The following is a 26,778-nucleotide window of genomic DNA, read 5'->3' as shown; positions in this document are numbered from 1 at the left end:
GATGGTTTCGGTGTGATCTTTACATTTTCTCTTCCAATTTGCGTCAGCCTGCTTTATCTTTTATTCTGGCCCAGTGTAATCTGACCTGCAAAAATACCATATGCTGGAAGAGCCTCATTTGGTGGGAAAAACATTCATTCCCTGTGGGTTATGTATCAAATGTTTCTTTGTCTTGTGAACTCTTGCTGAAGAATGTTTCACGTTGGAGGGGCGCCTGGGTGGCTCGGTTGATTAAGTGTCTGACGTTTAATTTCAGCTCTGATCATGATCTCATGGTTCGGTTCGTGGGATCAAGTGCCTCGTCAGGCTCTGTGCTGACAGCATGGAACCTGCTTGGGATTCTTTTTCTCTCTCTTCCTCCCTCTCTGCCCCTCCCCCACATGTGCTCTCCCTCTCAAAATAAATTTTTAAAAAATCAGGTAGAGACTTCAGTGACCATTGCCTTTAAAGACAAAATACATTTTGATCCACATTAGGATCAAGCTACCTTCACAACATGACATAAAAGAATGCATTTGGGGAGATATTTTTCTTTTTATTTTCTTTAAATTTTTTTGAATACTTTATTAATTTTTGAGAGAGAGCAGAGGAGGGGCAGCAAGAGAGGGAGACACAGAATCTGAAGCAGGCTCCAGGCTCCGAGCCATCAGCACAGAGCATTGAGATGGTGACCTGAGCCAAAGTCAGGCACCCAACGGACTGAGCCACCTGGGCACCGGGGAGACGTTTTTTTTAATGATGAAAACAAAGGCTTGGCTCTGCCTTAGTTGCCACAATGTTAATACTATTAATGTTGCAATTTTAGTCTTTTTAAAAAAGTTATCATTAATCATCTACCAGGTACCCACTTTCAGATATGTTAACTCATCTAACCTTTATATATTTCAAAGAAGGGATTTTTGTCCCCATTTTATAGATGAGGAAATTAAGGCTCAGAGTTAAGTAACTTGTGGAAGGTCTCAGAAGTAGTTAAGTAACATGCGGAGATTCACACCCCATCTCTAACTGCAAGCCAGAGAGTCCTGGCTGTGCTCCCCGCTAGCCACATGACTTTGGCTAAGCTGCCTTGGTATCCTGAACTATAAAATGGGGTATCAGCAGTGCCTGCTGCATAGAAGATTCATGAGTAGAGCACTCAGAAAGTGCTACTCTCAGAAAGAGTAAGGCACTGTGCCTGCCTTGGAGAAAATGCCACGGATGTGTTGGCCATTATTATTATTATTGTTTCACAACTGCCTCCTTGGGCCCCCCTTTTAGGGAGTGGGGGATGGAGGGAAGGCAGGACAGTAGGGACACAGAATGAAAATTCTTCATCCTGCTAAAGAAGTGCTGGCATGAGTCTGTGAGGTTATACCGAGAATGAGCCGCTTGGAAAACGGCGGGGCTAAGGCACAGCTGAGCGCTGTTCTTCCTAAGTGCCAAGTTCCACAAAAGGAGACAGCGGCTAAGACCATGCCCGTCTGAACCCCTTCTCAGATGGTCCCGGATTCATGCCTATAAATGCACAGAAAGCTCCCAGTTTTCAATGAACAATAGTGGCTGGAACGGAGGAGGCTTTAGAATGTTAAAATTGACCCCAAGCGCTCCAATTCAATTCTCTTCAGTTTAATGCTTCAGACATGAATTGAGCATGGATTCTTCTTCCCTGTGCTGAGAAATGCATAGACAGACGAGGCCCAGCCATTGCTCTCCAGCAGCTTACCCTCGTGGGGGACTAGGCGTACATGGCAATGACCATAACTCAAAGCAAATACGATGGGGACGGCGGAGATAAAGACAATCTGCCCAGGGAGTACAGAGCACAGAGCAATCCCTCGAGCTGGGCGGGCAGTTGGGCTTGGTCCTCAAGGAGGCCCAGGCCTTCCATAATCTGCGATGGGAACCTGGAGAACGCGGGAAGGGAAAAGGGTATTAAAGTGGAGAAACCTCGAGGCACCTGGGTGGCTCAGTCGGTTAAGCGTCCGACTTCAGCTCAGGTCATGATCTCACAGATTATGAGTTCGAGCCCCATGCTGGGCTCTGTGCTGACAGCTCAGAGCCTGGGGCCTGCTTCGGATTCTGTGTCCCTCTCTCTTGCTGCCCCTCCCCCACTCACACACCGTCTCTCCTGTCTTTCAAAAATGAATAAACATTAAAAATAAATAATCAAGTGGAGAAATCCACACGGCAATGGTGGGAAAAAAGAACAAATGCAGAGCACTCAAGAAGTTTGGACCTAACTCTAATTCTCCTGAACAGGTCACAAACTATTTCATTTCTGGTAAGCTCAGCCATGAATTTAAGGAAGTATGTTAACATATTTCATCCAACATAGTTAGGGGTTTGATTGAAGAAGGATTCAGGACACCTATTCTGCCATATCGATTACATCACTGAGAGTCTCAAGTCAGGGGCGCCTGAGTGGCTCAGCCAGTTGAGTGTCTGACTCTTCATTTCAGCTCAGGCAGGATTTCAGGATCGTGGGATCAAACCCCACGCTGGGCTCTGCACTGAATATGGAAACTGCTTGGGATCTTCTCTCTCCCTCTGTCCCTCTCCCCTGCTCACACTTGCTTGCTTTCTCTCTTTCTCTCTAAAAAAAAAAAAGGAGGGGGCACCTGGGTGGCTCAGTCGGTTAAGCCTCCTACTTCGGCTCAGGTCAGATCTCACATTCGTGGGTTCGAGCCCCGCATCAGGCTCTGGGCAGACAGCTAGCTCAGAGCCTGGAGCCTGTTTCTGGTTCTGTGTCTCCTTCTCTCTCTGCCCCTCCCCCTCTCATGCTCTGTCTCTCTCTGTATCAAAAATAAATAAAACATTAAAAAAAATTAAAAAAAAGAAAAAAGGTCTCAGTAGTTTTTTTCAAGAAGAGCGCATGGATCTTGTATTCCCTGAAGTCTTACATACTTGGAACTGCCAGTCTATGGTCTGTAAGCCTGCAGGACACCTGGCTGGGGTTGACTCTTGTGTTTCAGTCTCTACCTCAGAGACTTGCAGACATTGCTCTGTGTTGTCTCGAAGCCTGAGAGGAGAAGTCTGAGGCCAGCCTAACTGATTACTCCTAGCACTACCTGAATTGCTTCTATTCTGCCCAGAAACCTGTCACATTCTTTCTTTATACTTGAGGTTCAGTAATTTCACCAAGATATAGTCCAGTGGTGATTGTTCTAATATCGAAATTTCTTGTAATACCTCTATAGTCTGAATATTCATATCCCTCCCCAGATTCACAGGCTAAATCCTAAAGCCCAACATGAAAGTATCAGAGGAGGAATGCTGAATGAGAGGGACCTCCTTATGGATGAGATCAGTGCTTTAATAAAAGAGGCCCCAGAGAGCCAGTGGTCTCCCTCCACCAGAGGGAGACACAAGAAGTCTGCAGCCCCAGAAGAGGGCCCTCACCTGACCGTGCTGACACCCTGATGTCAGACATCTGGGCTCTGCAACTGTAAGAGGTAAATTTCTGTTGTCTATGAGCCACCCAGTGTATGGCCTTCTTGTTATAGTAGTCTAAACAACTAAGGCGCATACAGCAGCCTCTTCTGGTCCTGAGATTTAATTCTTACTATTTTTAAATCTGATTTTGGCTCAGGTCACGATTTCAGTTAGTGAGTTAAGCTCTGCTTTGGGCTGACCATACAGAGCCAGCCTGGGATTCCCTCTCTCCCTCTCTCTCGGCCCCTCCTCTGCTCGCTCTCTCTCTCTCAAAATAAATAAATAAACTTAAAAAAAAAAAGAAAAATATGCATAGTAATAGGTAGGGCCATCCCTGAAAGCCTGTGGGAGCCAAGGGCAATTCAATCAATTGAGCTCCTACCCAAGATATACACACCTGAAAGGAGGTGGCGTTGCCTCCTCGTTCAAAGCCTGCTTGGGATATGATTAAGGTGGGGGTGAGGGGATCTAAGTTGAATTTTAGTGAGAAAAGAGGAGTAAGGCACCAGAACCCCTGAAACACAGGCCACAGGGCGGCTTGTCCCAGAACACAGGAGAAAAACAACACAGGAAGGAAGACGGACTGTGTTCACGCTGCAGCGGTGTGGGTGGGTGGGCAGGAGACGGCCAGGGTGATGAGACATGATAATTTTAGACACCAGAGGCCAAGAGAAGGCCTGTCTAGACTTTGTGTACGGATCTGAAGTACCTGAGGAAGCAATCTGCACAGATACCTAAGGAAAGGGGAGGCAGACTCAAAGGTCTAAAGCACATAGCACACACAGCACAATGTGAGTCAGGAGTCAGTGGGGGTGGAGCTAAACCCCGATGGGGGATGAAGGGGATCGAGGAAGCCAGCTGGGGACAAATGAGACTTTGAAAAAATGATGGGGTTCAGCAGTGAGGAGGAAAAAAGATAAAGCCACGAACTTGGAGAGGCGTTTATAAGGGTGAAATGAGTTTTTAAAGCCCAGGAAAACGCAGGTTAAAGAGTGCTGGTTTTAAGTACCATAAAGCAGTAGGACAAGCACTGACACTGATAACTTGTGCTCTGTATCCGCAGAAGGCAGAAATAGAGAAAAAAAGACTTAGATAAACTTATTAGGCCTGTGCCAAAGAGATCAATCAGACCACCTCTGGAGATCCCTTCCAGCAATCCGCGAGTCTTTCTTACACAAAGAATCATTGACATTTCAGTTTAGGAAGTTGGCCAAAAGAAACCCCTTAGCATTTCATTTTATTGAACATGAACACAATTGCTCTAAGTCACCTTCCTTCTAAAAACCTTAAATGGCTCCAGAGTTAAGGGAAACCATTTGAAAGCACTGAAGGCTCTCTCTGATCTGGCTGTGATGCCCGGTTTTTGTCTTGCTCTTTGCCCTAGTCAGACTTAAATATTCATCCCTCTCCAAATGCGTTTGATCATAGTGCCCATCTTCACATCTCCAATCACCAACACTGCTCTTTCAAATACCTTTCTTATTCTCCTCCATTTACTTACTTAAAACTGACCTAAGAGTAACTTTATGCAACAAATCTGGGTAAGTAGTTTATCAGGAAGTATTAAGAGCCTTAAAACTGTTCCTAACTTTGACCTGTTCCCTCTGGGAATCTCTTCTAAGGAAATCATCTGAGGGGCAATACAAAGATACCCTCAGGAGCTTTATTGACTTTTATTTTTCTATTATGAAGAACGTCAAGCAGACACAAAGATAAAGAGATGGGTACAGTGAAGCACCCCCCCATATATCCACCACCCAGATCTAACAATTTATTGCCATATTTGTTTCAGCTAACACTTTTTCTCTTAAGAAAATCTGCTTATGTATTTTAAAGCAAATTTCAGTTATGTCATTTTACCCCTATTTACACATCTCTGAAAAATACGAGCATTTTCTTGCCTAAGCTTAATGCTAATAACATACCTAGCAAATGAAAGTAACACCCAATCTGTAAATGTATTCCCTCAATTATTTTTAAAATGCCTTATTTTCAGTTGGTTTGCTCAAATCAGAACCAAATAAGACCCACACATAGCATGAAGTTACTGGGCCTCTCATGCCTTTCTGAATCTAGAGTGAACCCCCTCCCTTAATTAATTACCATTTTTCATGCCACTGACTTGTAGAAGAAAGCAGGTCACTTGCTCTGTAGGCTAAGCCACATTCCAGATTTGTCTGTGAATCAGTCAGGATAGGCTAGGTTATATTCCAATGAGCTCAAAATCTTTCTGGATGTCCATCTCACATTGGCTGAGAGGTCTGCTACCCACCATCACCAGGCTCACTTCCAGACCCAGATTGATGAAGTAGTTACTGTGCAGAACATCATTGCTGGTCATTGTGACAGAAAGAGGAAAGAGCTTCGAAGTGTCTCAGGCAGGCAATTAAATGCTCGGCCTAGCAATCACCTTCCCTTCATCTCATTACCCACACAGGTAAACATTCAGAATGTTTGAACTAATATTTGGGCATTGCAGCCCAGTCAATATAACACATGAAATTAACTCTCATAAAAATATTTCACTAAGATTGTGTTGTGAGTTGAACTGTCTCTAAAAAGACATGTTGAAGTCTTAATTCTTGATTGTGACTTTACTTGAAAATACATTGCAGATATAATCAGTTAAGATGAGGTCATACTGGAGTAGGCTGGGCCCTAATTCAATAGGACTGATGTCCTTATAAGAGAAGATACACAGAAACAGATCTGCACAGAGGGCAGATGTGAAGACACACAGAGAGAATGGCACATGATGACAGAGGCCAAGTGGAGCTACGGTGCTACAAGCCAAGGATTTCCAGCAACACCAGGAACTGAGAGAAAGGCATAGGACAGATTCTCCCTCAGAATCACCAGGAAAAACAAACACTGTCAATACCTTCATTTCTGACTTGTAGCCTCTAGGACTGTGAGAGACGGAATTTCTATTGTTTTAAACCACCACATTTGTAGTAATCATGGCAGCCCCAAGAAACTAATCTGGACCCCACAGGCAAAATACCGTGTTCTAATGCCATCATGTCTGGGCATTTATCAATCTGAGATAAAGTTAGGGTCGTGCGTTTCTGTTTGTTTTCAATATTCCGGATTTGTTTTAATTTTTGGCTATATTAGTATTTATGTTTTCAAAGTCAAGCTATATAATAAAGCACATTCAGAGAAGTTTTGTTTCCCTCCGATCTGTCCTATGCTGTTCCTTACCTCTCCAACATACACAAAAAGTCAAATATTAATAATGATTGTCTATGGGAAGTCTGATGATGTTTTTCCAAATTCTTCTCTGAGATTTTCAAATCAAGACAAAATAAAATTAAAAGAAATAGTTACTTGTCCTACAAGGCCAAGCTCATGTCACCTCCATGAAACCTTCCCATAAGTACTTTCTCTTTTCTGAACTCAGACATTCAGTGTCTATATTGCTCACTTAGCCCTTTTCGTCAGTTAAAAAATTAATGCACTGAACCTAAAAAATATTAATGCACTGAGATTTGAAGGGCACCCTGCTCGATGTTGTGAGGACACAATGTATTACCAGTGAAGTTTTCACATATAGTCATTTCCTTTGCTAAGCTGTATATGGAAGTGACAACTTTCTTATAGCCTACATGGTGACCAGCACTCCTAAGGAACCAATTCCTTTGCACAAAATGTTGAAGAGAAAATAAAAACTGAAACAGATTGATACAAATCCCTTTAATAAAGCATATCAATGACAACTTCGTGTTTAAATAAACATATTGTTAAAAAATCATGCAGGTGTATTTTGTTATACTAAGAAAGATTTGAGACTGCCATTCCCTCTGCAGAGACTCTGTGCACAGATGCAAAATGATCAAAGGCAGACATAATGATGAATCTCAAGTAGATGGCGTGGCCATCCCGGGCCTGTAATGGAGAAATCAATACGAATGCTTTTAGCAATTCCAGTTAACTGTTGAATGGCAGTTAGCAGAGGAAAGGGTTTGAATGCAAGAATGATATCCTGAATATATAATAATATATAACATCCAGAAGAGAAGCTGGCTGCATATAACAGTACAGTTGCTCTGATGATAGCAAGCAAACACCAGCATTGGTTTGATGAAAAGAAGCAGGTGAAGCTAACAACTGCAACTTTACATATCTGATTAAGTGTCCGTCTATGGGGCGCCTGGGTGGCTCAGTCAGTTGAGTGTCCAACTTCAGCTCAGGCCACGATCTCACAGTTCGTGAGTTCAAGCCCTCCCTTGGGCTCGATGCTGGTGGCACAGTCGCTTCAGATCCTTTGTCCCCCCCCTCCCCCCCCCCGCCCTTCCCCTGCTTGCACTCTCTCTCTCAAAAATAAACATTTTTTAAAAAAATGTCCTTCTGAAGGATTTTCCATGTTAGGAGATTTCCCTTGTTTTATGATCCTCTGACTATATACCCTACGACATTACTATACTTTCACATGTATATAAGTTCTCTGGAAAGCAAATTGACAATGTACATAAGCAGCTATAAACATATCTACACTGATGGACCCAGTAATTCTATTCCTTGAAATTTAGTCTTGGAGAATAATTTACAAGGTGATGATCATGGTAGCAAGAACATGCATAACGTGATCCCTGTATATTACTTGTAATGTAAAAATGAAATTAACATTTGCCTATTTTCATACATTTAATTTTAATTATGAAGCTTATAATATGGTTTAAAAAGATACAAAATTCATTTTGATATCTATGTGATGCATAGTGACAACTTGAAGAAAAAAATGTAGTAAAAGCTGTTGTGGCAAGCTAAAAAAATCACAGGTGATTTCCAGCTTCCCTTTGTCCCTTACTATTTTCCCAATGTTCTATATAATTTTGCAATGCTCCTTGATTCACAGTGAGTCCTGAAACAAAATACTTAGCAGAAGCTTACTAATCATAACCCATTAGTAAACATGGACAAAAAACGAGCAAAATTCAGTCTAATTAATCATTTTTCTGGCCCCCACTGGCCTCTCTGGTCGTTGGGCACATGTGGGTGGTAGAGAAGATAATTAATAGGATTCAAAAACTTCTTATAGAATCTTTTGAAACGTTGTGCCAAGTCGTGAAGAAGGAAACTTAATAGACATTAAGCCTCATTTAGAGAAACCTTAATTAAACAAAACTACCATCTAAAAAAACCCCCACACATTCAGTTGTTTCACTTTTTTTGTGTTTGTCTAAAACCAGGGCCTGATAAACTAGCAGGAACAGAGAAACTCCTGATGAGGCATCAGCTTCATCAACAGGCATTCATTCCACTTGACAAGCAAAGCCGAATGGAATGTTGTCGAAAAATGCTGGTTCTCTTTCCACCTCATTTCTCTTTGGCTTATTTGTTGCTGATCCTATGCTCCAGTTCCCCTTACGTGAATCTCCCTTGTCCTTTCATGCTTAAATTAACACCTGATTTGGGCATCTCGACATTTTTCGATTCCTATTCTAAAAGGCCTACAGAATCAAATGAAAGAAAGCAAAGCAAATAAATACTTCAAATCAATGAACAAAATAAAGATAAGTAAGTGAACTGTTTTATCCTTGCTGTCATTCTACTAGATAAGAGCCTAGTTTATGAATGCTATATTTAGATTACAATATTATTGAGAATAACTTTCTCTGTTGGTTGACTGGGTATAGAACCTATAATAGATCATGAAGGTACTTATTAACTTTATCACTAAAGCGATAGATTTAAATTTTAAATACATTGTGCTGGCTAAAGATAATGTTTATCTCTACCAAGTGTATTTACTTACCATAACTTCTTCATTTTGGAGTTGCCCCTCTGTGTGGACTAGTTCTAAAACAAATTTAACAGGAATGAGTTAGGGACCAAAATACATGAGGACAGCTACTGAAGTTTATGCTCAGCAAAACATGATGTCTGGTAAACTACAGTTAGATCAGACTTATCAGGGTTTGGGGTTAAGATTCAATTTCAAAATAGGAATATATGGTATAAAAGCATGAAAGATAAACTGTGAGCTCCAGAGTATCTCTAAGTATAAACAAAAGGAAATGTAAATTACAGTGAAGGAATATAAAGTAAGGACTGGATAAAATGTGGAAATCTCTTTTAAGGATCACTTCTAACATTTATTACAGGCCCGAAAGGAGCCATACTTTTTTAAGTTTATTTATTTTGAAAGAGAGAGGGAGCACGAGAGTGGGGCACGGGCAGAAGGAGAATCTCAACCCTCAAGCAGGCTCCATGCTGTTGATGCAGAGCCGGATGCAGGGCTTGAACTCACCAACCACTAGATTATGACCTGACCCATGGTGGATTCACCAACTGAGCCACCACCCATGTACCCCTTGAAAAAAGCCAGCTTATTACCACTCTCATGGGTAACGACTATTGCTCAGTTTCTCACACTAAATTTTTACTGTGATGTTGGATTATGCTGCCCATGAATTGATCTTTTCAGGTATCTAACTTAAATCTTTACTTATGTAATTTTAAAGCATTAACTTAGTTGGTCACAAATTAATCATATCAAACATTTTTAGGAAACATTAAGTATTTGAACTTTTTAAAAATATTTATCTTTGAGAGACAGAGACAGAGTGTGAGTTGGGGAGGGGCAGAGAGAAAGGCAGACACAGAACCCAAAGCAGGTTCCACGCTCTGAGCTGTCAGCACAGAGCCCAATGCGAAGCTCAAACTCATGAACAGTGAGATCGTGACCTGAGCCAAAGTCGGATGCTTAACTGACCAAGCCACCCAGGTGCCCTGGAAACATGAAATATTTGATTGATATAGTAATAAATACTGACATTATTTAGAAATTAATTTTATCTATATCAGAATAGTTAGGGTACACAATTCTTCAAGGCACATACTACAAACAGGGTAGTCTCTGGGAAGTAAGATTGTGCTTGACTTTGTTTCGTAACTGCTCTCTGAGGTAATGAACACTAATCCCCTGCTTGACCCTTTCTTTCTCCTCCTGAGAGGTTATGTTTTCAATTCCTTAAGCTTTTTTCCCTGGAATTATAACATGTTTATATTCCTTTTCTCAATTTATAAATGTTTCACTGACTTTATATCGTGGTAGGAGAAAGTTTAGGACTCTTAGACCAGTATTCTCTTCTTCCTCCTGCAAATTTTCCTTCCTGCCATCCTCTCAATTTTGAAATCAGTATTTGATGGTTACATTATTGCCTATGTAAATGGCATTTACTGCTGAAATGAGTAACGGACTGCGATCCCATTTTCTTTCTTGTATTATTCCTTCTCTACCAGGAGTTAATAATAACCTCTCCTTTCATTTGTTTAGTTTTATAATGATGAAAAATCAGAAAAGTTCACATACATAAGACAGGATATAATTCCTGTATATACCTATCATCTTGATTTTATAATTACTAACATTTCAGTATTCTTGATTTATGGAATTTTTTTGCTCAAGTATTTTAAAGTATATTCTATGACAACATGACATTTCACCTCCAAACACTTGATTATCTATCTCTAAATAATAAGGATATTTTCTTATGTAACCATAATATTATCATACTAACATTAAAAAAAGCTGTAGGGGTGCCTGCGTGGCTCAGTTGGTCCAACTTTAGCTCAGGTCATTTCTCTCAAAAATAAATCAACACTAAAAAAATTTTTTTAAACTGCTTTAAGATCATATAATAGCCAGTCCATATTCAAATCTCCCAATGTTCCCAAAATGTCTTTTTATAGTTGCTTATTCAATTCAGAATTTGATTTAAATTCTTTTCATCTCTGATTCCCCCCCCCATCATTTTTTCCCTTGTAAGACTTATTAAAGAGACCAGAATGTAGAATGGCATACATATTGTCATCTTGCCTCTTCATGGTTTCATTAAATTTGTTCCTCTAGCCTCTGTTTCCTGTATACTGGAATTAGAACTAAAGGCTTCATTATATTCAGGGTTTGAGGCCTTCATCAAATGTCTTTGTGATCTTTGGCTGTCTTTTGTTACCTTTTATTGTTACCTTTTTTTATGTTTAATTTTGAGGGGGGGGGAATATGAGTGGGGCAGGAGCAGAGAGAGAGGGAGATACAGAATCATAAGCAGACTCCAGGCTCTGAGCTGTCAGCACAGAGCCCAATGCAGGGCTCGAACCCACAAACTGTAAAATCGTGACCTGAGCCGAAGTCGGACAGCTAACCAACTAAGCCACCCAAGCGCCCCTGTCTTTTGTTACTTATCATAAATCACTTGAAAATTGTGTGCATCAACCAGGCTCACTGACTAGTGGATTTCAATAAGTGGCCAGGAGCGAATTAGCCTTTGTCAGCATCCATAGGTCTGTTTTCGCACCCATTCAGTTTCTCCAAAAATGAATCATTCAATCTTCTGGCCAGGGCTATATTCTTGGTTGCCATCATAAATAGAGCACAGAGGAGTTCCCACCATTCAGTACACAGTCTTCCACTTAAATCCCGTTTTCAACTCCATGCCTCACTTCCTCTACTATGCCTGGTCTCCCTGAGTTCTGAGCCTCAACACTCAGTGTTCCTAGTCTCCCCTTGCAGGAGGTTTGTGGTCCAGTGTTGTGGGATAGGAGAACTTACCAAGGGTCCAAACATTCTATATGTAGATATTCAACTAATCACACTTGTTTTCTGGTCTGTGTCTCACTTGCACTTTCCATGGTACCTCTTACATTCAAGTTCTAGACCTTTCTAGGGTTCTGTTTGAGCAAACTGGCTTGCTTCACATTGATATTCTCCTTGACGAGCACTTAGGTTATAACCTACTCCATTCAGCTACATAAGTGACTTCTCTTCCAGCTGTATCCTCTCTTTCATAATATCCATCTCTCACATTTGCTTTGGTCTCCTGTGTTTTTTGTTTGCTTTTATTTTTTGCCCTTGTTTATGCCTCCTTCTCTTTCTTTTTTTCTTCTTCTTTTCTTTCTTATTTTTTTATTTATTTTTGAGAGAGATAGCATGCTTGCATGAGCAGGGGAGGGGCAGAGAGGGGGGCAAAGGATCCAAAGTGGGCCCCACACTGACAGCCAAGAGCCCCATGTGTGTCTTGAGCTCACAAATCATGAGATCATGACCCAAACTGAAGTCAGATGTTCAACCAAGTAAGCCACCCAGGTGCCCCGAGTCGTTATTTCTTTACTATTATTTTCATGGAAGGAAAAGAAATAGATACATGAAGGATATATGTTGTGTTTAACTAGAGACAATTCTGCTGATATTTAAATAGTACCACTAATTAGGAAGGAAGGAAAGACAAGAAACTAATATTTACTGTCTACCATATGCCAGATACTCCAGTTCACAAAAACCTTAAATGGTAGGTTACCATCTCCGTTTTTCAGATAAGGATTCTGAAACCCGAGAAAATTAAGTATTAACATGCAAACAGTTAAATAACCCGTAAGTAAAAAAAGCAGTCTTGTATTCAAACCTGGGTTTTTCTGGGTGCTAAATAAGTCACAAGAGTCATCTTTTTCTACCAAAATGCAGTTGAATTGGAAATATACAGTCAAAGGACAATACCACTTCTTCATGATCAAAACATTGCTGGTAAAACAAGCACATACCTCTTTCTTTCTTTCTTTCTTTCTAAAATTTTTTTAAATTTATTTTTGAGAGACAGAGAGAGAATGCAAACAGGGGAGGGTCAGAGAGGGACACACAGAATCTGAAGCAGACTCCAGGCTCTGCGCTAGCTGTCAGCACAGAGCCCGACGCGGGGCTCAAACCCATGAATTGTGAGATCATGACCTGAGCCAAAGCTGGCCGCTTAACCGACTGAGCCACCCAGGAGCCCCAAGCACATACCTCTTTCAATCCATGGCTCAAAATCCACTGGCTCTTTAGATGTGCTCTTTTCAATCCTCAACGTTTTCACTGACATTGTAAGTAAACAAAATGAATAAAGTGTTAATTACCTACCTGATTTTACGTGGCTGTCCCTATATCCCTTTTTTCCTCTGTCTAAAAATGTCGACCACTGGTGGGACTGCACAAAATACTGGGATCGGAAACAGCATTGAAAATTATTCACATACTCTTTTTCTGTGTGGCTCAATGGTAAAATCCAGTCTTGTGTCACTGTAATCTTATAAATGTTTGCAAGCACATGACACAAGTTAGTAGAGCCTTTGAATTTTGTATCAAACCACAGTTTTTTGAATACTGGTAATAATAATAATAATATATTATTTATTAGTTATTGTGTATTGTGTATTCTGATGATATCATTATTATTATCATTATCATTATTGGTCTTGGTCATAAACCTTTATGGAGAAACTACTGTGAGTCAGGCATATTTACTCATTCACTGTGACCATAATCTTATGAGAAAAAATATTACCAATCCACTTTACTGATGAGAAACAGGCTTGGAGAAATCAGGCACCCTAGAGAAGTAAGGCAAAGTACTCAATGATACACAACTAGTAAGGGCCAGAAGTGGAATTCAAACTTTAGGTATGTCTGACTCTGGAGCCTCTACAATTAATGACAGAAGAGAAACTTAACCAGAACGTAGGCATCTTCATTCTGCATTGACTTTTCTCCATTCTCCTAACCCAGATCCTGCTACCCCAGAACCATTCTTCTCTTTTCTGTGCCCTAGGGGGAGGACCCCTGTGGACTGCACCAGTGGTCACTCGTCAGGTTTGGCTAACGGGCGGCACTGGGAGGCACTGGGAGGAACCCAGAAGGCAGTGGCAAAGTGAGATCAAGCTGTTTTTTCTCTACTCCCTTCCTGCTTCTGGGCCATGTCATTGACAGTGGTTGGGTCCCTTCATGACTACAGCTGCTCCTGGGCCACAGGCTCCAACTCCCACTGGGCTCCAGTAATGCTGTTTCCATCCCTTAGCCCAGGGGTGGTAATGACTTATTGCTGTGGCCAGTTTCGGGGCCTTCTCACCATCCCTGGTTTGTTCCCTTATCCAGAACCATAATTTTGTAAGTAATCTCATCAAAAAAGTCTCTTCATTTGAACCATCTGGGATATACTGTATCTTGCCATGACTTTGTCTGAAATACTTTATCCTTAAATAAATATGAGACAGGATTAGAATGATGTTCCAATGGGAGAGCCTCCACCTAAACCCCTGAGAAAATGCCATTATTATTAGAAGGATCAAAACTATCCAATGCAAATAATCAGGGTTATCAGATTTTCAGAAAGAATTTGACAGAGAACCCTAAGACAAATGAATCTGACATAAAGATGTTGAAGAACTTAGTGTTCTGGCAAGCTGGCTTATTATGTTCATAATAGGTCTTTTGCCAAAGATTTTCGCATAGTAAATTGCATGGAAATTATTATGCACTTTGGAAGGGTTTCAAATTTGCAATTTTAGAGAAGCTAACTGTGCTCTAGGCAGTTAACCCATATCCCTCACTCTCCCACCCCAGCCATAAAACTGCAAAAAAGTTAGTGTTCTGCCAAAAAGTTTACTTGGTTTGCCAAAAGTTTACATATGTGCCCCCTGCCTATGGGAAAATTAAAAGATGATGAATAATCACATATAATATGCTTACCAAAGTAACTTTGGATTACAAGTCTTTCAATCCTTACATGTTTGTGAAAACAAAGAATGAACTCTTGGGGAAACATTCCTGTTGTGGTCCAAAATGTTTCTGCATTCCTATTGTTAATTTTAAAGAAAAAGAGAAAGAAAGAGCCAAATAAAACTGTTTAATCACAAAATTCTAGTGAATAAGTATTAAAAAATATAAATGACCCTGGATTTTTGTAATCCCTTTCTATCTCTTCCTTCCGCCTCTAATCTTTCCCCAACTTTAATAATTCTTCTTCACTACTAGATCTATTTTTTAAAAACATGGGAACAGAATTAATATCACTCTGTGGTCTAAAAGCCTTCACCGGCCCCTTACTGCCTATAAATACGACTGTGCAGTATGGCATTTTACGACCCTGTACAATCCAGGCCATTAGTAAGGTACACTGTCTCCCATCACGTGTCCTCTCCCATTACCGGAATCCCATTGGGCCAATTAAGGTGCTGCAAACACGTCACACAGGCTCATGTTTCTGTGCCTCACTTAGTTCACAAGTTTTCTTGAGCCGAAAGCCTTTTTTCCTCTTACAAGTTTATTCACTCTTTGATTCCATCTCCCAACTCCAACAAATCAGAATCACTTCCTCAGGCCTCCCTTGAACTCAGCATCCATTTTTGCAATGGTACTTATTTCTTGTGTTTTTATGCCTCCTGCTAGACGCCGAGTTCTCAGAGTCCTACCACTTTCTCTTACTTATCTTTGTATCCCAGCAATTATAACAATGGCTGACCCATAGTAGATGCAGAATAGATGTGTGCTGAGAAAAAATGCACTCAATTTTATGTCACATATATAATTATAGTAAGCTGGAGTAAAGAACATGTTAAGAAAATCTGCAGGTTCAACCGATGAATGGATCAAGAAGATGTGGTTTATATATACAATGGAATATACTACATGGCAATGAGAAAGAATGAAATCTGGCCATTTGTAGCAACACAGATGGAACTCGAGAGTATTAGGCTGAGTGAAATAAGTCAGGCAGAGAGACAAATACCATATGCTTTCACTCATATGTGGAACAGGAGAAACTTAATAGAGCACCATAGGGGAAGAGAAGGGGTGAAAAAATAGTTAAGGAGAGGGAGGGAGGCAAACCATAAGAGACTCTTAAATACTGAGAACAAACTGAGGGTTGATGGGGGGTAGGGGAGAGGGAAAAATGGGTGACGGGCATGGAGGAGGGCACTTGCTGGGATGAGCACTGGGTGTTATATGGAAGCCAACTTGACAATAAATTATATTATATTTTATTTTTTCATATAATTTTTTAATGTTTTATTTTATTTTTGATACAGAGAGAGACAGAGCATGAGAAAGGGAGGGGCAGAGAGAGAAGGAGACATAGAACCAGAAGCAGGCTCCAGGCTCTGAGCTAGCTGTCAGCACAGAGCCTGATGTGGGGCTCGAACCCACGAACGTGAGATCTGACCTGAGCCGAAGTCGGAGGCTTAACTGACTGAGCCACCCAGGCACCCCGACAATAAATTATATCTTAAAAAGAAAAAAGAAAATCTGCAGGAAGAGAAAATATATTATACCACTGTACATATATTAATTGGGAAAAATCCCATGCAGCTCAAACCCATGTTGTTCAAAGGTCAACTGTACTTTACTATCAATTTTTATAGGAGTCCTTTGCGAGGTGATATGTACTGTGTATCTTTTCTCCCAGTCTGTACATTGCTTTTTCCTTTTCTTCCTTGTGTCTTTCAATGAGTAGAAGTTTTATTTTTGGTAAAGTCCAGTTTTACTACTTTTTTATTTTATGGTTAGTGATTTTTAGGTCCTAAGAAATCTTGCCTATCCTATTGTCATGAAGGTACATTCTAATGTTTTCTTCTCAAAGCTTAGTAATTTTAGCTGAGTGGATATCTATGATCCATCTTGAATTAACTTTTGTGTTTGGTATGAGGTACAGGTAAACGTTCATTTTTATCTGTATATTTATTCAGTTGTTCCAGCACCATTTATTAAAAGACTTTCCTTTTCTTATTGAATTGCCTTGATGTCTTTGCCTAAAATGTCTATATATGGGTAGATCCATTTCTGCCTCCTCCATTTTATTCCTTTGTTCTGTTTGTGTATCCTTAGCCTTCCGTTGAAAATTAGTTGACCTTGGGGCACCTGGGTGGCTCAGTAGATTAAGTGTCCAACTTGGCTTAGGTCATGATCTCATGGTCTGTGAGTTTAAGTCCCATGCTGAGCTCTGTGCTGACAGCTCAGAGCCTGGAGCCTGCTTCAGATTCTGTGTCTCCATCTCTCTCTGCCCTCCCCTGCTCGTGTTCTCTCTTTCTCTCTCTCAAAAATAAATAAACATTTAAAAAACCTTTTAAGAAAAGAAAATTAATTGTCCTGTATAAGTGAGTATATTTCTGGGCTTTCTACTCTGTTCCACTGATAAACATACCTCTCTTTACAAAAATATCATGCTATTTTGATTACTGTAAGTTATTTTTAAGTCTTGAAATCAAATCACATAAGTGCTCAATCTTTCTCCTTTTTCAAGATTATTTTGACAAGACTAGGCCCTTGCATTTCCGTATACATTTCAAAATCAACTTTTTAATGTAAAAAGTCAGTTGAGATTTTAATTGACAGTGTGCTGAATTGATAGGTTATTTTAGGGAGCAATTGCATCCTAACAATATGAAGTGTTCCAATCATTAATGTGGTGAATCTTTTCATCTATTTATTTAATTTTTCTCAGCAACATTTTATAGTTTTCAGTGTAAAGGTCTTGCATATCATATTAAATTTATTCTTAACTCTTACATTTTAACTGCTATTGTAAATGTAATTTTTTAAACTTCAATTTCCAACTGTTTCCTGCTATTATATAGTAATACAATTGATTTTTATATATTGACCTTGCTAATTTATTTATTAGCTCCAGTAGTTTTTTTTTTTGGTAGATTCCTTGTTTTTTGTAGGTTTAGATGAAACAATGCAATCTGTGAACAAAGGCAATTTTATTCCTTCTTTCCAATATTTATGCTTTTTATGTCTTTTTTCCCCTTATTGCATGGTTTAAACTCCAGGGCAATGCTGAATAGAAATGGCGAGAGCAAACATTCTTGCTCCGTTTCCAATCTCAGGGAGAAAGCATTTATTATTTCAGCACTAAGCTGAACGTGTTTATTAGATGACTTGATCAGATTGAGGTAGTTCCCCTCTCTTCTTTGTTTGCTAAGAATTGTTATCATGAATGAATGCTGGATTTTGTCAAATACTTTTTCTTCATCTACTAGGATGATCATATGATTTTCCTCCCTTGTTCTGGCAATGTGCTGAATTACACTCAACCTTGTACTCCTATGATAAAGTGGTAAATATGCCAACCTTGCATTCCCAGGGCTAATTCCATTTGCTGGATTCAATTTATAAGGATTTTTGAGTCTATGTTCATAAAGGATACTGGTCTTTAATTTTCCTTTCTTGTTTCCTTTCCTCCCTTTCCTTGTAATGTCTTTGTCAGATTTTAGTTTCAGGGTTACACTGTTCTCATAAAAAACAACTTGAGAAATGTTTCCTCTTCTATTTTTGAAAGATTTACATTACTTTTTCCTCAAAATATCTGGTAGAATTTATACAATAGATACATGGCTATTCAAATATTCTTTCATCTTTTGTCATTTTTATAGGTTGAGTTGTTCAAGGCAACTGTCCATTTAAGTTGTCAAATTTATTAGCCTAAATTTCTTTTTTAATTAAAAATATCTTTTTAATTAAAGAGAGAGACAGAGCACAAGCAAGGGAGGGGAGAAAGAGAGAGAGAGAGAGAGAGAGAATCCAAAGCAGGCTCTAGGCTCTGAGCTGTGCAGCGCAGAGCCTGATGCAGAGCCCATGAACTGAGAGATCATTACCTGAGTCGAAGTTGGATGTCTAACCAACTGAGCCACCCAGGCACCTCTAATTAAAGTTATTTTAAAATTGAGGTATAACTGACATCTAACATATTAATTTCACGTATACAATATAATGATTTGATATCTTCAATTTGTACTTGTTGGTGACTTATTAATCTTTTAGAAGCTGTAGTGATACTGCTTTAAAAATTTTTTTTAAATTTTTCTAAATCTATTTTAAGAGAGAGAGAGACAGAGAGTGAACATGGGAGGGGCAGAGAGAGAAGGAGACACAACATCCAAAGCAGGCTCCAGGCTCTGAGCTGTCAGCACAGAGCCTGATGAGGGGCTTGAACCCACAGACTGTGAGAACATGACCTGAGCCAAAGTCAGACACTTAACTGACTGAGCCACCCAGGTGCCCCCCCCCATTTTTAAAAATGTTTATTTATTTGTTATTATTTTTTAAATTTTTTAAATGTTTTATTTATTTTTGATACAGAGAGAGACAGAGCATAGAGGGGGAGGGACAGAGAGAGAAGGAGACACAGAACTGGAAGCAGGCTCCAGGCTCCGAGCTAGCTGTCAGCACAGAGCCTGATGCGGGGCTCCAACCCACGAACGTGAGATCTGACCCGAGCCGAAGTCGGAGGCTTAACTGACCGAGCCACCCAGGCGCCCCTAATGTTTATTTATTTTTGAGAGAGAGAGAGAGAGAGAGAGAGAGAGAGAGAAAATGAGCATGGGAGGGGCAGAGAGAGAGGGAGACACAGAATCGGAAGCAGGCTCCATGCTCTCAGCTGTCAGCACAGAGGCCAACATGGGGCTTGAACCCACGAACTGTGAGACCACGACCTGAGCCGAAGTTGGATGCTTAACTGACTGAGCCACCAAGGTGCCCCAATATTGTTTCTTTCATTGTTGATACTGGCAATTTATATTTTCTCTATTCCTTCTTGGACAATCTTGCTAGCGGTTTATAACTTTTATTAATCCTTTCAGATAATTAATTTTGGTTTTGTTAATTTTTTCTAATTGTCTATTTTCTATTTCATTGATTTTTGGTCTTTATTATTTATTTTCTTCTATTTTCTTTGGGCATAATTTGCTCTTTCTTTATCTAGCTTCCTAAGGTGGAAATATATTTGTTGACTCAAAATTTCTTCTTTATAATATAAAATATTTATGCTATAAATTTTCCTGGAAGCATCACTTTAGCTGCATCCACAAATGTGAATATATTGTTTTCATCATCATTCAGTTACAAATATTTTCTAATATCCCTTGTGATTTTTTCTTTGACTTGTGGGTTATTTAGAAGTGCCGTGTTTAATATCTAAGTTTCAAGGATATTTTTCCAGGTGTCGTTTTAAAATTTATTCGTATGTTAATTACATAGTGGTCAGAGAACGAATTCTTTTTTCACCAGCTTTATTGCAATATACTCAACAACAACATTACATAAGTTTAAGGTATACAACATGATGATTTGATACACATATATGTTGTGAAATTATGACCACAATAAAGTTAGTTAACACAATCATCTCACGTTTACCATTTATTTGAGAATATATTCCCTACGATCTCAATTTTGACATTTATTGAGACTTTATGGCCCAGTACATTTTAGTGAATGTTTAACATATACTTTTTCCATGTGTCATTGTTGATTATAGTGTCATATAGACGCCAGTTAAGTCAAGGTGCCTGACAGTACTGTGCAGATCATTCTATCTTTACTATGTCTTTACTATCTGTATCTTTAGACTTTTTATCTAGTTGCTTTACCATTACTGAAAGAAAGGTGTTAAAATCTCCAAGTATAATTACAGATTTGTCTATTTCTCTCTTTCATCTGTCAGTTTTTGCTTTTAAATTTTGAAGATCTATTATTAGGTCAATATACATTTAGGATTATTAGCTCTTCCTGATAAAAAGATGCTCATACCTTATAAAATGTCCCCTTTATCTCTGATAATTCTCCTTTTTTACATTCTACTTTGATATGAATATATCCAGTTACTTTCTTATGTTTATTGTTTATAGAATGCATCTTTTTCATCTTATTTTCAACTTATTTGTGACTTTATATTTAAAATATATCTCTTGCGGACAGCATTTACATGGGTCTTGTACTTTTATCATGGGTCTGATCATTTCAATTTTTTTAATGTTTATTTATTTTTGAGAGAGACAGAGACAGAGCACAAGGAGGGGAGGGGCAGAGAGAGAGAGAGAGATACAGAGACACCGAATCCAAAGCAGAGTCCAGGCTCTGAGCTGTCAGCACAGAGACCCACGCAGGGCTTCAACCCACGGACCATGAGATCATGTCCTGAGCTGAGCTGAAGTCAGACGCTCAACCAAATGAGTCACCCAGGCACCCTTCCAGTTGGACAATTTCTGTCATGTAATTAAAGTGGCTTGCCCATTGGCATTTACTATAATTATTGATATGGTTGGGTTTAAGTCTACCATCTTGCTATTCATTTTTTATTTGTCCCTCTCATCTATTTTTTTTTCTTGTTCTATTTCTCCTTTCCTATCTACTTTTGGCTGAATAGAAAAACCCATAAAATTGCATTCAATTTTCTATTGGTTTTATATTCTCAAGGTCATAATAACCTCATGTTAGTCAATTTACATTGAATTCTACTTGTGTGTCATTATTTTCATATCTTTTAAATTCACATATATTACATTTACTACTATACATATCTAATAAATACCACAGTACAATATGTTTTTCCCCCATTGTGTGGTCAGTGGACTTTTTAAAAAATATTAAAAGAAAAAGGATAGTTTTTTTACATCTACCCAAATATTTACCATTTCCAACGCACCTAATTTCTTCCTGTAAGTTTGAATTTTCACTTACTATTATAACACTTCAATATGCAGAACTGCCTTTAGCATTTCCTGTGGGGCAGGGCTACTTGGGATGAATAAAATGTCTTTATCTCACTCTGATTTTTGAAGGATATATAGCTAGACACAGAATTCTGAGCTGATAGGGGGTTTTTGTAGTTGCTTCTTTCTTCAGCATTTAAGATATTGTTCCATTGTCACCTGCATTCCATAGCTGTCATTGGTACTATTGTTCCCTTATAGTTAACGTATTTTGTCCTGCAGCCACTTAAGAAATATTTTTCTTATTTTTCAGCAGACTGCAGTATGGTCTCTTTGGAATTACCTTGCTTGGGGTTTGCTGAGTTCCTTGGATTTGTAAGTTGGCATTTTTTAATAAGATTGGAGAAAATTCAGCCTAAAAGTAGAAACAACTTGAATATCCATCAGCTGATGAATAGATAAATCAAATGTGCTATAAATATACAATGGAATATTATTTGGTGATAAAAATGAATGAAGCACTGATATGGGTGAAACTTGAAAACATGTAAGTGAGGGATGCCTGGGTGGCTCAGTCACTTAAGCATCTGACTTCAGCTGAGGTCATGATCTCATGGTTCGTAAATTCAAACCCCACACTGGGCTCAAAGCTAGCAGCTCAGAGCCTGGAGCCTGCTTTGGAATCTGTGACTCTCTCTCTCTGCCCCTCCCCCGTTCATGCTCTGTCTCTCAAAAAATAAACATTAAAAAAATTCTTAAGGAAAAAAAAAAGAAAACATATAGTGTTCCTTCCTCCTCTTTTATGGACATGTTAAATATCAGAGGGCAAAAGTAGAGTCAAAAGCAAGTAGAAATATAATCACTTTCTTTAACTCTTATTCCTGAGGAAATTGAGAGTTGGGAGAACTACCTAATGGAGGCAAATTTATGGCACTGTTTTCTCCAAATAATTCTATAGTTACTTTTTAGGCACACCAACCCATGAGCAGAGAATAATTTTTAGTGTCTATTATATAAAGTCTAATAGTATTTATTGGAAATGCATATGCATTAAAAGTCTCTGATATGTTCTGCCCAGTTATCAGGTTCAGTAACTACTTTTATTCCATATAGTTTTCTGTACTAAGAGTTTTGTCTAATCTAAATATTGTGTTCTTATTCATTAATATGGACTGATATTTGGAAAGATCTCTATTTCTGAAAACAACTTAAGGTGAATCTTCTTATGTCTGTATATCCTCACAGCAGTCCCCACATTAAGGCAGAGTGGGATAAATAACTATTAACTACCTGAATTTTAGGAAGTAAAAGATGAAGAAGATTTAAGAGGCACAGGCCAAAAACAGATATTAAGTTTTCTATTCAAACCTAAAGTTTGAGTTATGATAGTATAGTACACAGAATCCCAAACTAGGGGTTAGAGGACATGAGTGTTGATTCCACCACTTGTTTATCTGTGTAATTTTGAACAAGTCATCTTTACCTCTGATTATCCTTTTCCTCATCTTTACAATGGATTGAAAATACATTTGTAAAATATTTTGCCTCTTATTTCCCAAGCTTATGGTGAGGGTCAAATGACAACGTCCATGAAACTATAAAGCCCTATACAAATAAAAAGTAATACATGCATGCAGGTGTGTGTGTGTATGTGTGTGTGTGTGTGTGTGTACTCAGCTACTTTCCAATATAATTTGAGTGTGATATTTGATAGTCTAATTCAACAAGCTACTCAACAACTATTTTAAGACACTGTGGAGCCAAAGTTGAGCAAGTCATAGTCTCTAACTTGTAGCAATTCATAGTTAAGAGAGGACACACATTAAAAATAGACAATTACATAATAAAAGAATAATACAAGGTAATATACCAAATTCTTTTAGAGTCCAACAAAAAGATAAACTAATCCTAGAAGAGGGCAAAGGAAAAGATGTTAGAGAGGAGATAACAACTAGGCTTAAAGGAAGAGAATGAATTGCTAGAATTTTATCCAGATACAGGGATTCACAACAGAACACACAAAAGAACCCTCAAGACCTGTGTTATAACTGGCTCTCCCTTCAATAATTAAAACTAGTACTTGACCTCTTCAGACATCTCTTACCGCAAGTCTAAAATGAAAAGCTTAGGTAAGATAAATTCCTAAATCCTTCCAGCTCTAAAATTACATGATTCTATGAGTCAAACCCTGGTCAGTGTACAGATATCAAGAAAGAGAACTCAAGGGGTGCCTGGGTGGCTCAGCCGGTTAAGCCTCTGACTTCAGCTCAGGTCAGATCTCATGTTTGTGGGTTCGAGCCCCGCATCAGGCTCTGTGCTGACAGCTAGCTCAGAGCCTGGAGCCTGCTTCCGATTCTCCTTCTCTCTCTGCCCCTCCCCCTCTCATGCTCTGTCTCTCTCTGTATCAAAAATAAATAAAACATTAAAACAAAACAAAACAAAAAGAAAGAGAACTCAAGAGAGTAATAAAATGGTCACAACTATTAAAAAAGGAGTTTTCCCACTAACTATTTTTTCTTGGAATTCTAAAGCCTGAGAATGATATTTATCTCTACCTAGAATAAGCTCTAACAGTGAAGAGAGGAAACTGGAATGATATCAAGAAGCTGAGAACCAAACAATGCATGTGGACAGGAGGAAGTTAAGCATTCAATTTGGCAAAGATGTTGCTTAGACCACTAAGGAAATAGGCAATAGATGAGAAGTTACAATGTTTTTATCTATTTACTTAAAAAACTCGGAATAAAATCACAACCAGATCTTAAAATGTACTCTTCCATAAAATGAAGTAGTTGTTTGTTTGAAGTTTTGCTTTTTAATCCACTTCATAAAAAACTATTTCTATAAAAGATCGGTTTAAGAACCATAAAGAAAAGATCGAAAACCTAAATATACATAACTGAATTGGTTTCAGGAATGGTACCAAAGTTGAATATAGTCACATAATATACTCCACCAAACATTTATTAAACTATGTTTAAAAGTTCTCGTTGTTGTAAAGGATAGTCCCAGTACTCAAGGGGTTCACTGACTTACTATCAAGACTTTAAGGAAGAAAAAATAGTAATTCTTACCCATCAATCATATTTTCAGGAGGGTGTTTTTCATCACTTGATGTAGCTAAAATCACTTCTGTCCCCTCAGAGCTCAAACACAGGTCAATTTTTCTCATCTTAAAGTGTTTAATCTGCAAATAAAACAATAGCAAAAATAAATTCTTGAATCTCTGAACTTGATCTGAGAAAAGGAAGAGAGAGAAAGCCTGTTGCCTAGCACGCAGCTTAACAACCAAGCTATTCAACAAGTGAGAGGGACTCTAACGTTTATTTACATAAGTAAACTTTTCTAACCTCTCCCAGGAGTAATCTTAAGAGAAGGACTATTTCTACCACTCTAACTCCACAAAACATGACTCACACTACTCTAACTGATATCATTTCTCTGATTCTAAAATTAAAAGTCCTCAATAATGATATAGAAACAATTAACAAACTAAAGTGATGAATTAATGGGTAAATTTTTAAAAAAATTATTCTCAAATTAGTTAACATGCAGTTAGTCTTGGCTTCAGGAGTAGAATCCAGTGATTCATCACTTACATATAACACCCAGTGCTCATCCTAACAAGTGCCCTCCTTAATGCCTATCACCCATTTTCCCCATCCCCATCAACCCTCAGTTTGTTCTCTGTATTTAAGAGTAAGAGTTTCTTATGGTTTGCCTCCTTCTCTGTTTTTATCTGGTTTTTCCTACCCTTCCCTTTTGATCATCTGTTAAGTTTCTCAAATTCCACATATGAGTGAAATCATGTGATATCTGTCTTTCTCTCAGCATAATACCCTCCAGTTCCATCCACATTGTTGCAAATAGCAAGTTTTAATTATTTTCATCAAAGTAGTGGGTAAATTTTAAAAAATTATTTATATTGTTATACTTCTGAAATTTATTTTTTTTAATTTTTTAAGTTTATTTATTTATTTTGAGAGAGACAGAGAGAGCAAGTAGGGAAGGGACCGAGAGAGAGGGAAAGAGAGAATCCCAAGCAGGCTCGCAATTTCAGCATGGAGCCCGACATGGGGCTCAAATCCATGAACCATGAGATCATGACCTGAGATGAAACTAAGACACTTAACCAACTGAGCTACTCAGGTGCCCTGTATTTCTGAAATTTAAAAAAAAATCTGGAACATAAAAGCAGATTTTTGTGACTGTTTACCCATACGTTTATCAAATGAAAATAGCAAACTATATTATTCACATCTTAAAAGGGATCTTACCATCATTATTTTTTAGAGCAGAATGTAAAGTAAGAGAGAATACAAACTTTTGCTTATTTTTAAATTCTACACCTGTCACTTGTGTAATGGATTTAAGACATTTCTATTGTATGGCAATATTTTAAGTTTAATAAAAGTATCCTGAAAAGAGATCATCGAGCTCTACTATGGACCCTGGTGGATAAGACAAGACACAAGAAAAGATTCTATCAGATCTCACTTTCCTCCTTGATCTGGTGGTGACAGGGCACAGATCAATGTGTAGACACAAAGTGACTATGAAGCTGAATCTATAAAGAATTAAAAGACAAAAAGTATTTGGAAAAAGAAAAAAGGCTTCTAAAACCCTTCATACCCTGGCCTCAGTCTAATTTTTTAAAGTGAAACTATTTCAAATTAACAAAGAACAAAGTACAGAGAATATCACATATGTTAAATAACTATGTACCCACTGTCCAGATTTAATAAATGTTAACATTTTTGCCGAATTCCTTCCTTGCTCAAAGGTAACAGCTACTCTGAAGTTGACAAATAAGCTTCCTTACTATATTTTTATACTTTTACCATATATATATCCATAAATGATATGTACTGTTCTTTTAAAACTTAGATGCTTTCTCAGTATATATACATCCTTATTGTACTTGCTGTATTCATTCTAGTTTTTAATCATGTTGATATATATAAATCTACTATATTCACTTCAACTGCTGTGAAGTCTTTCCATTTCTCTAATGGTAAATATTTAGATAAGTTTCCAATTTTTTGCTATTATAAACATTTTTGAAATGCATATCTTTGTTCATGTATCCTTAGCACATGTGGGAGAAAGTCTTTATGATAA

General features: G+C 38.4%; 1 protein-coding gene across 4 annotated transcripts in view; it reads right to left on the bottom strand.

The window, feature by feature from the left end:
• Nucleotides 1-1,589: 1,589 nt before the first annotated feature.
• The window catches only part of HSPB11 (heat shock protein family B (small) member 11), a 34,457-nt gene continuing 9,268 nt past the window's right edge, over nucleotides 1,590-26,778 (bottom strand). For 3 of the 4 annotated variants that reach the window (XM_029947855.1, XM_029947856.1, XM_029947854.1), the window contains exons 2-5: nucleotides 24,732-24,844; nucleotides 14,915-15,021; nucleotides 13,196-13,264; nucleotides 1,590-1,883 (exon numbers count right to left, since the gene is read on the bottom strand). In XM_029947855.1, coding sequence (XP_029803715.1) covers nucleotides 1,699-1,883; nucleotides 13,196-13,264; nucleotides 14,915-15,021; nucleotides 24,732-24,829 — 459 coding nt within the window. In that variant the 5' untranslated portion in view covers nucleotides 24,830-24,844 and the 3' untranslated portion in view covers nucleotides 1,590-1,698. Of the gene's footprint in view, nucleotides 1,884-7,092; nucleotides 7,300-9,169; nucleotides 9,214-13,195; nucleotides 13,265-14,914; nucleotides 15,022-24,731; nucleotides 24,845-26,778 lie in introns of those variants that run through there. The other variant, XM_029947857.1, reaches the window with a different exon arrangement.

Source organism: Suricata suricatta, chromosome 8 (genome assembly GCF_006229205.1).
Source record: "Suricata suricatta isolate VVHF042 chromosome 8, meerkat_22Aug2017_6uvM2_HiC, whole genome shotgun sequence".
NCBI lineage: Eukaryota > Metazoa > Chordata > Mammalia > Carnivora > Herpestidae > Suricata > Suricata suricatta.
The sequence above is the reverse complement of the archived record's forward strand: the minus strand, read 5'-3'. Positions and strand labels throughout refer to the sequence as shown.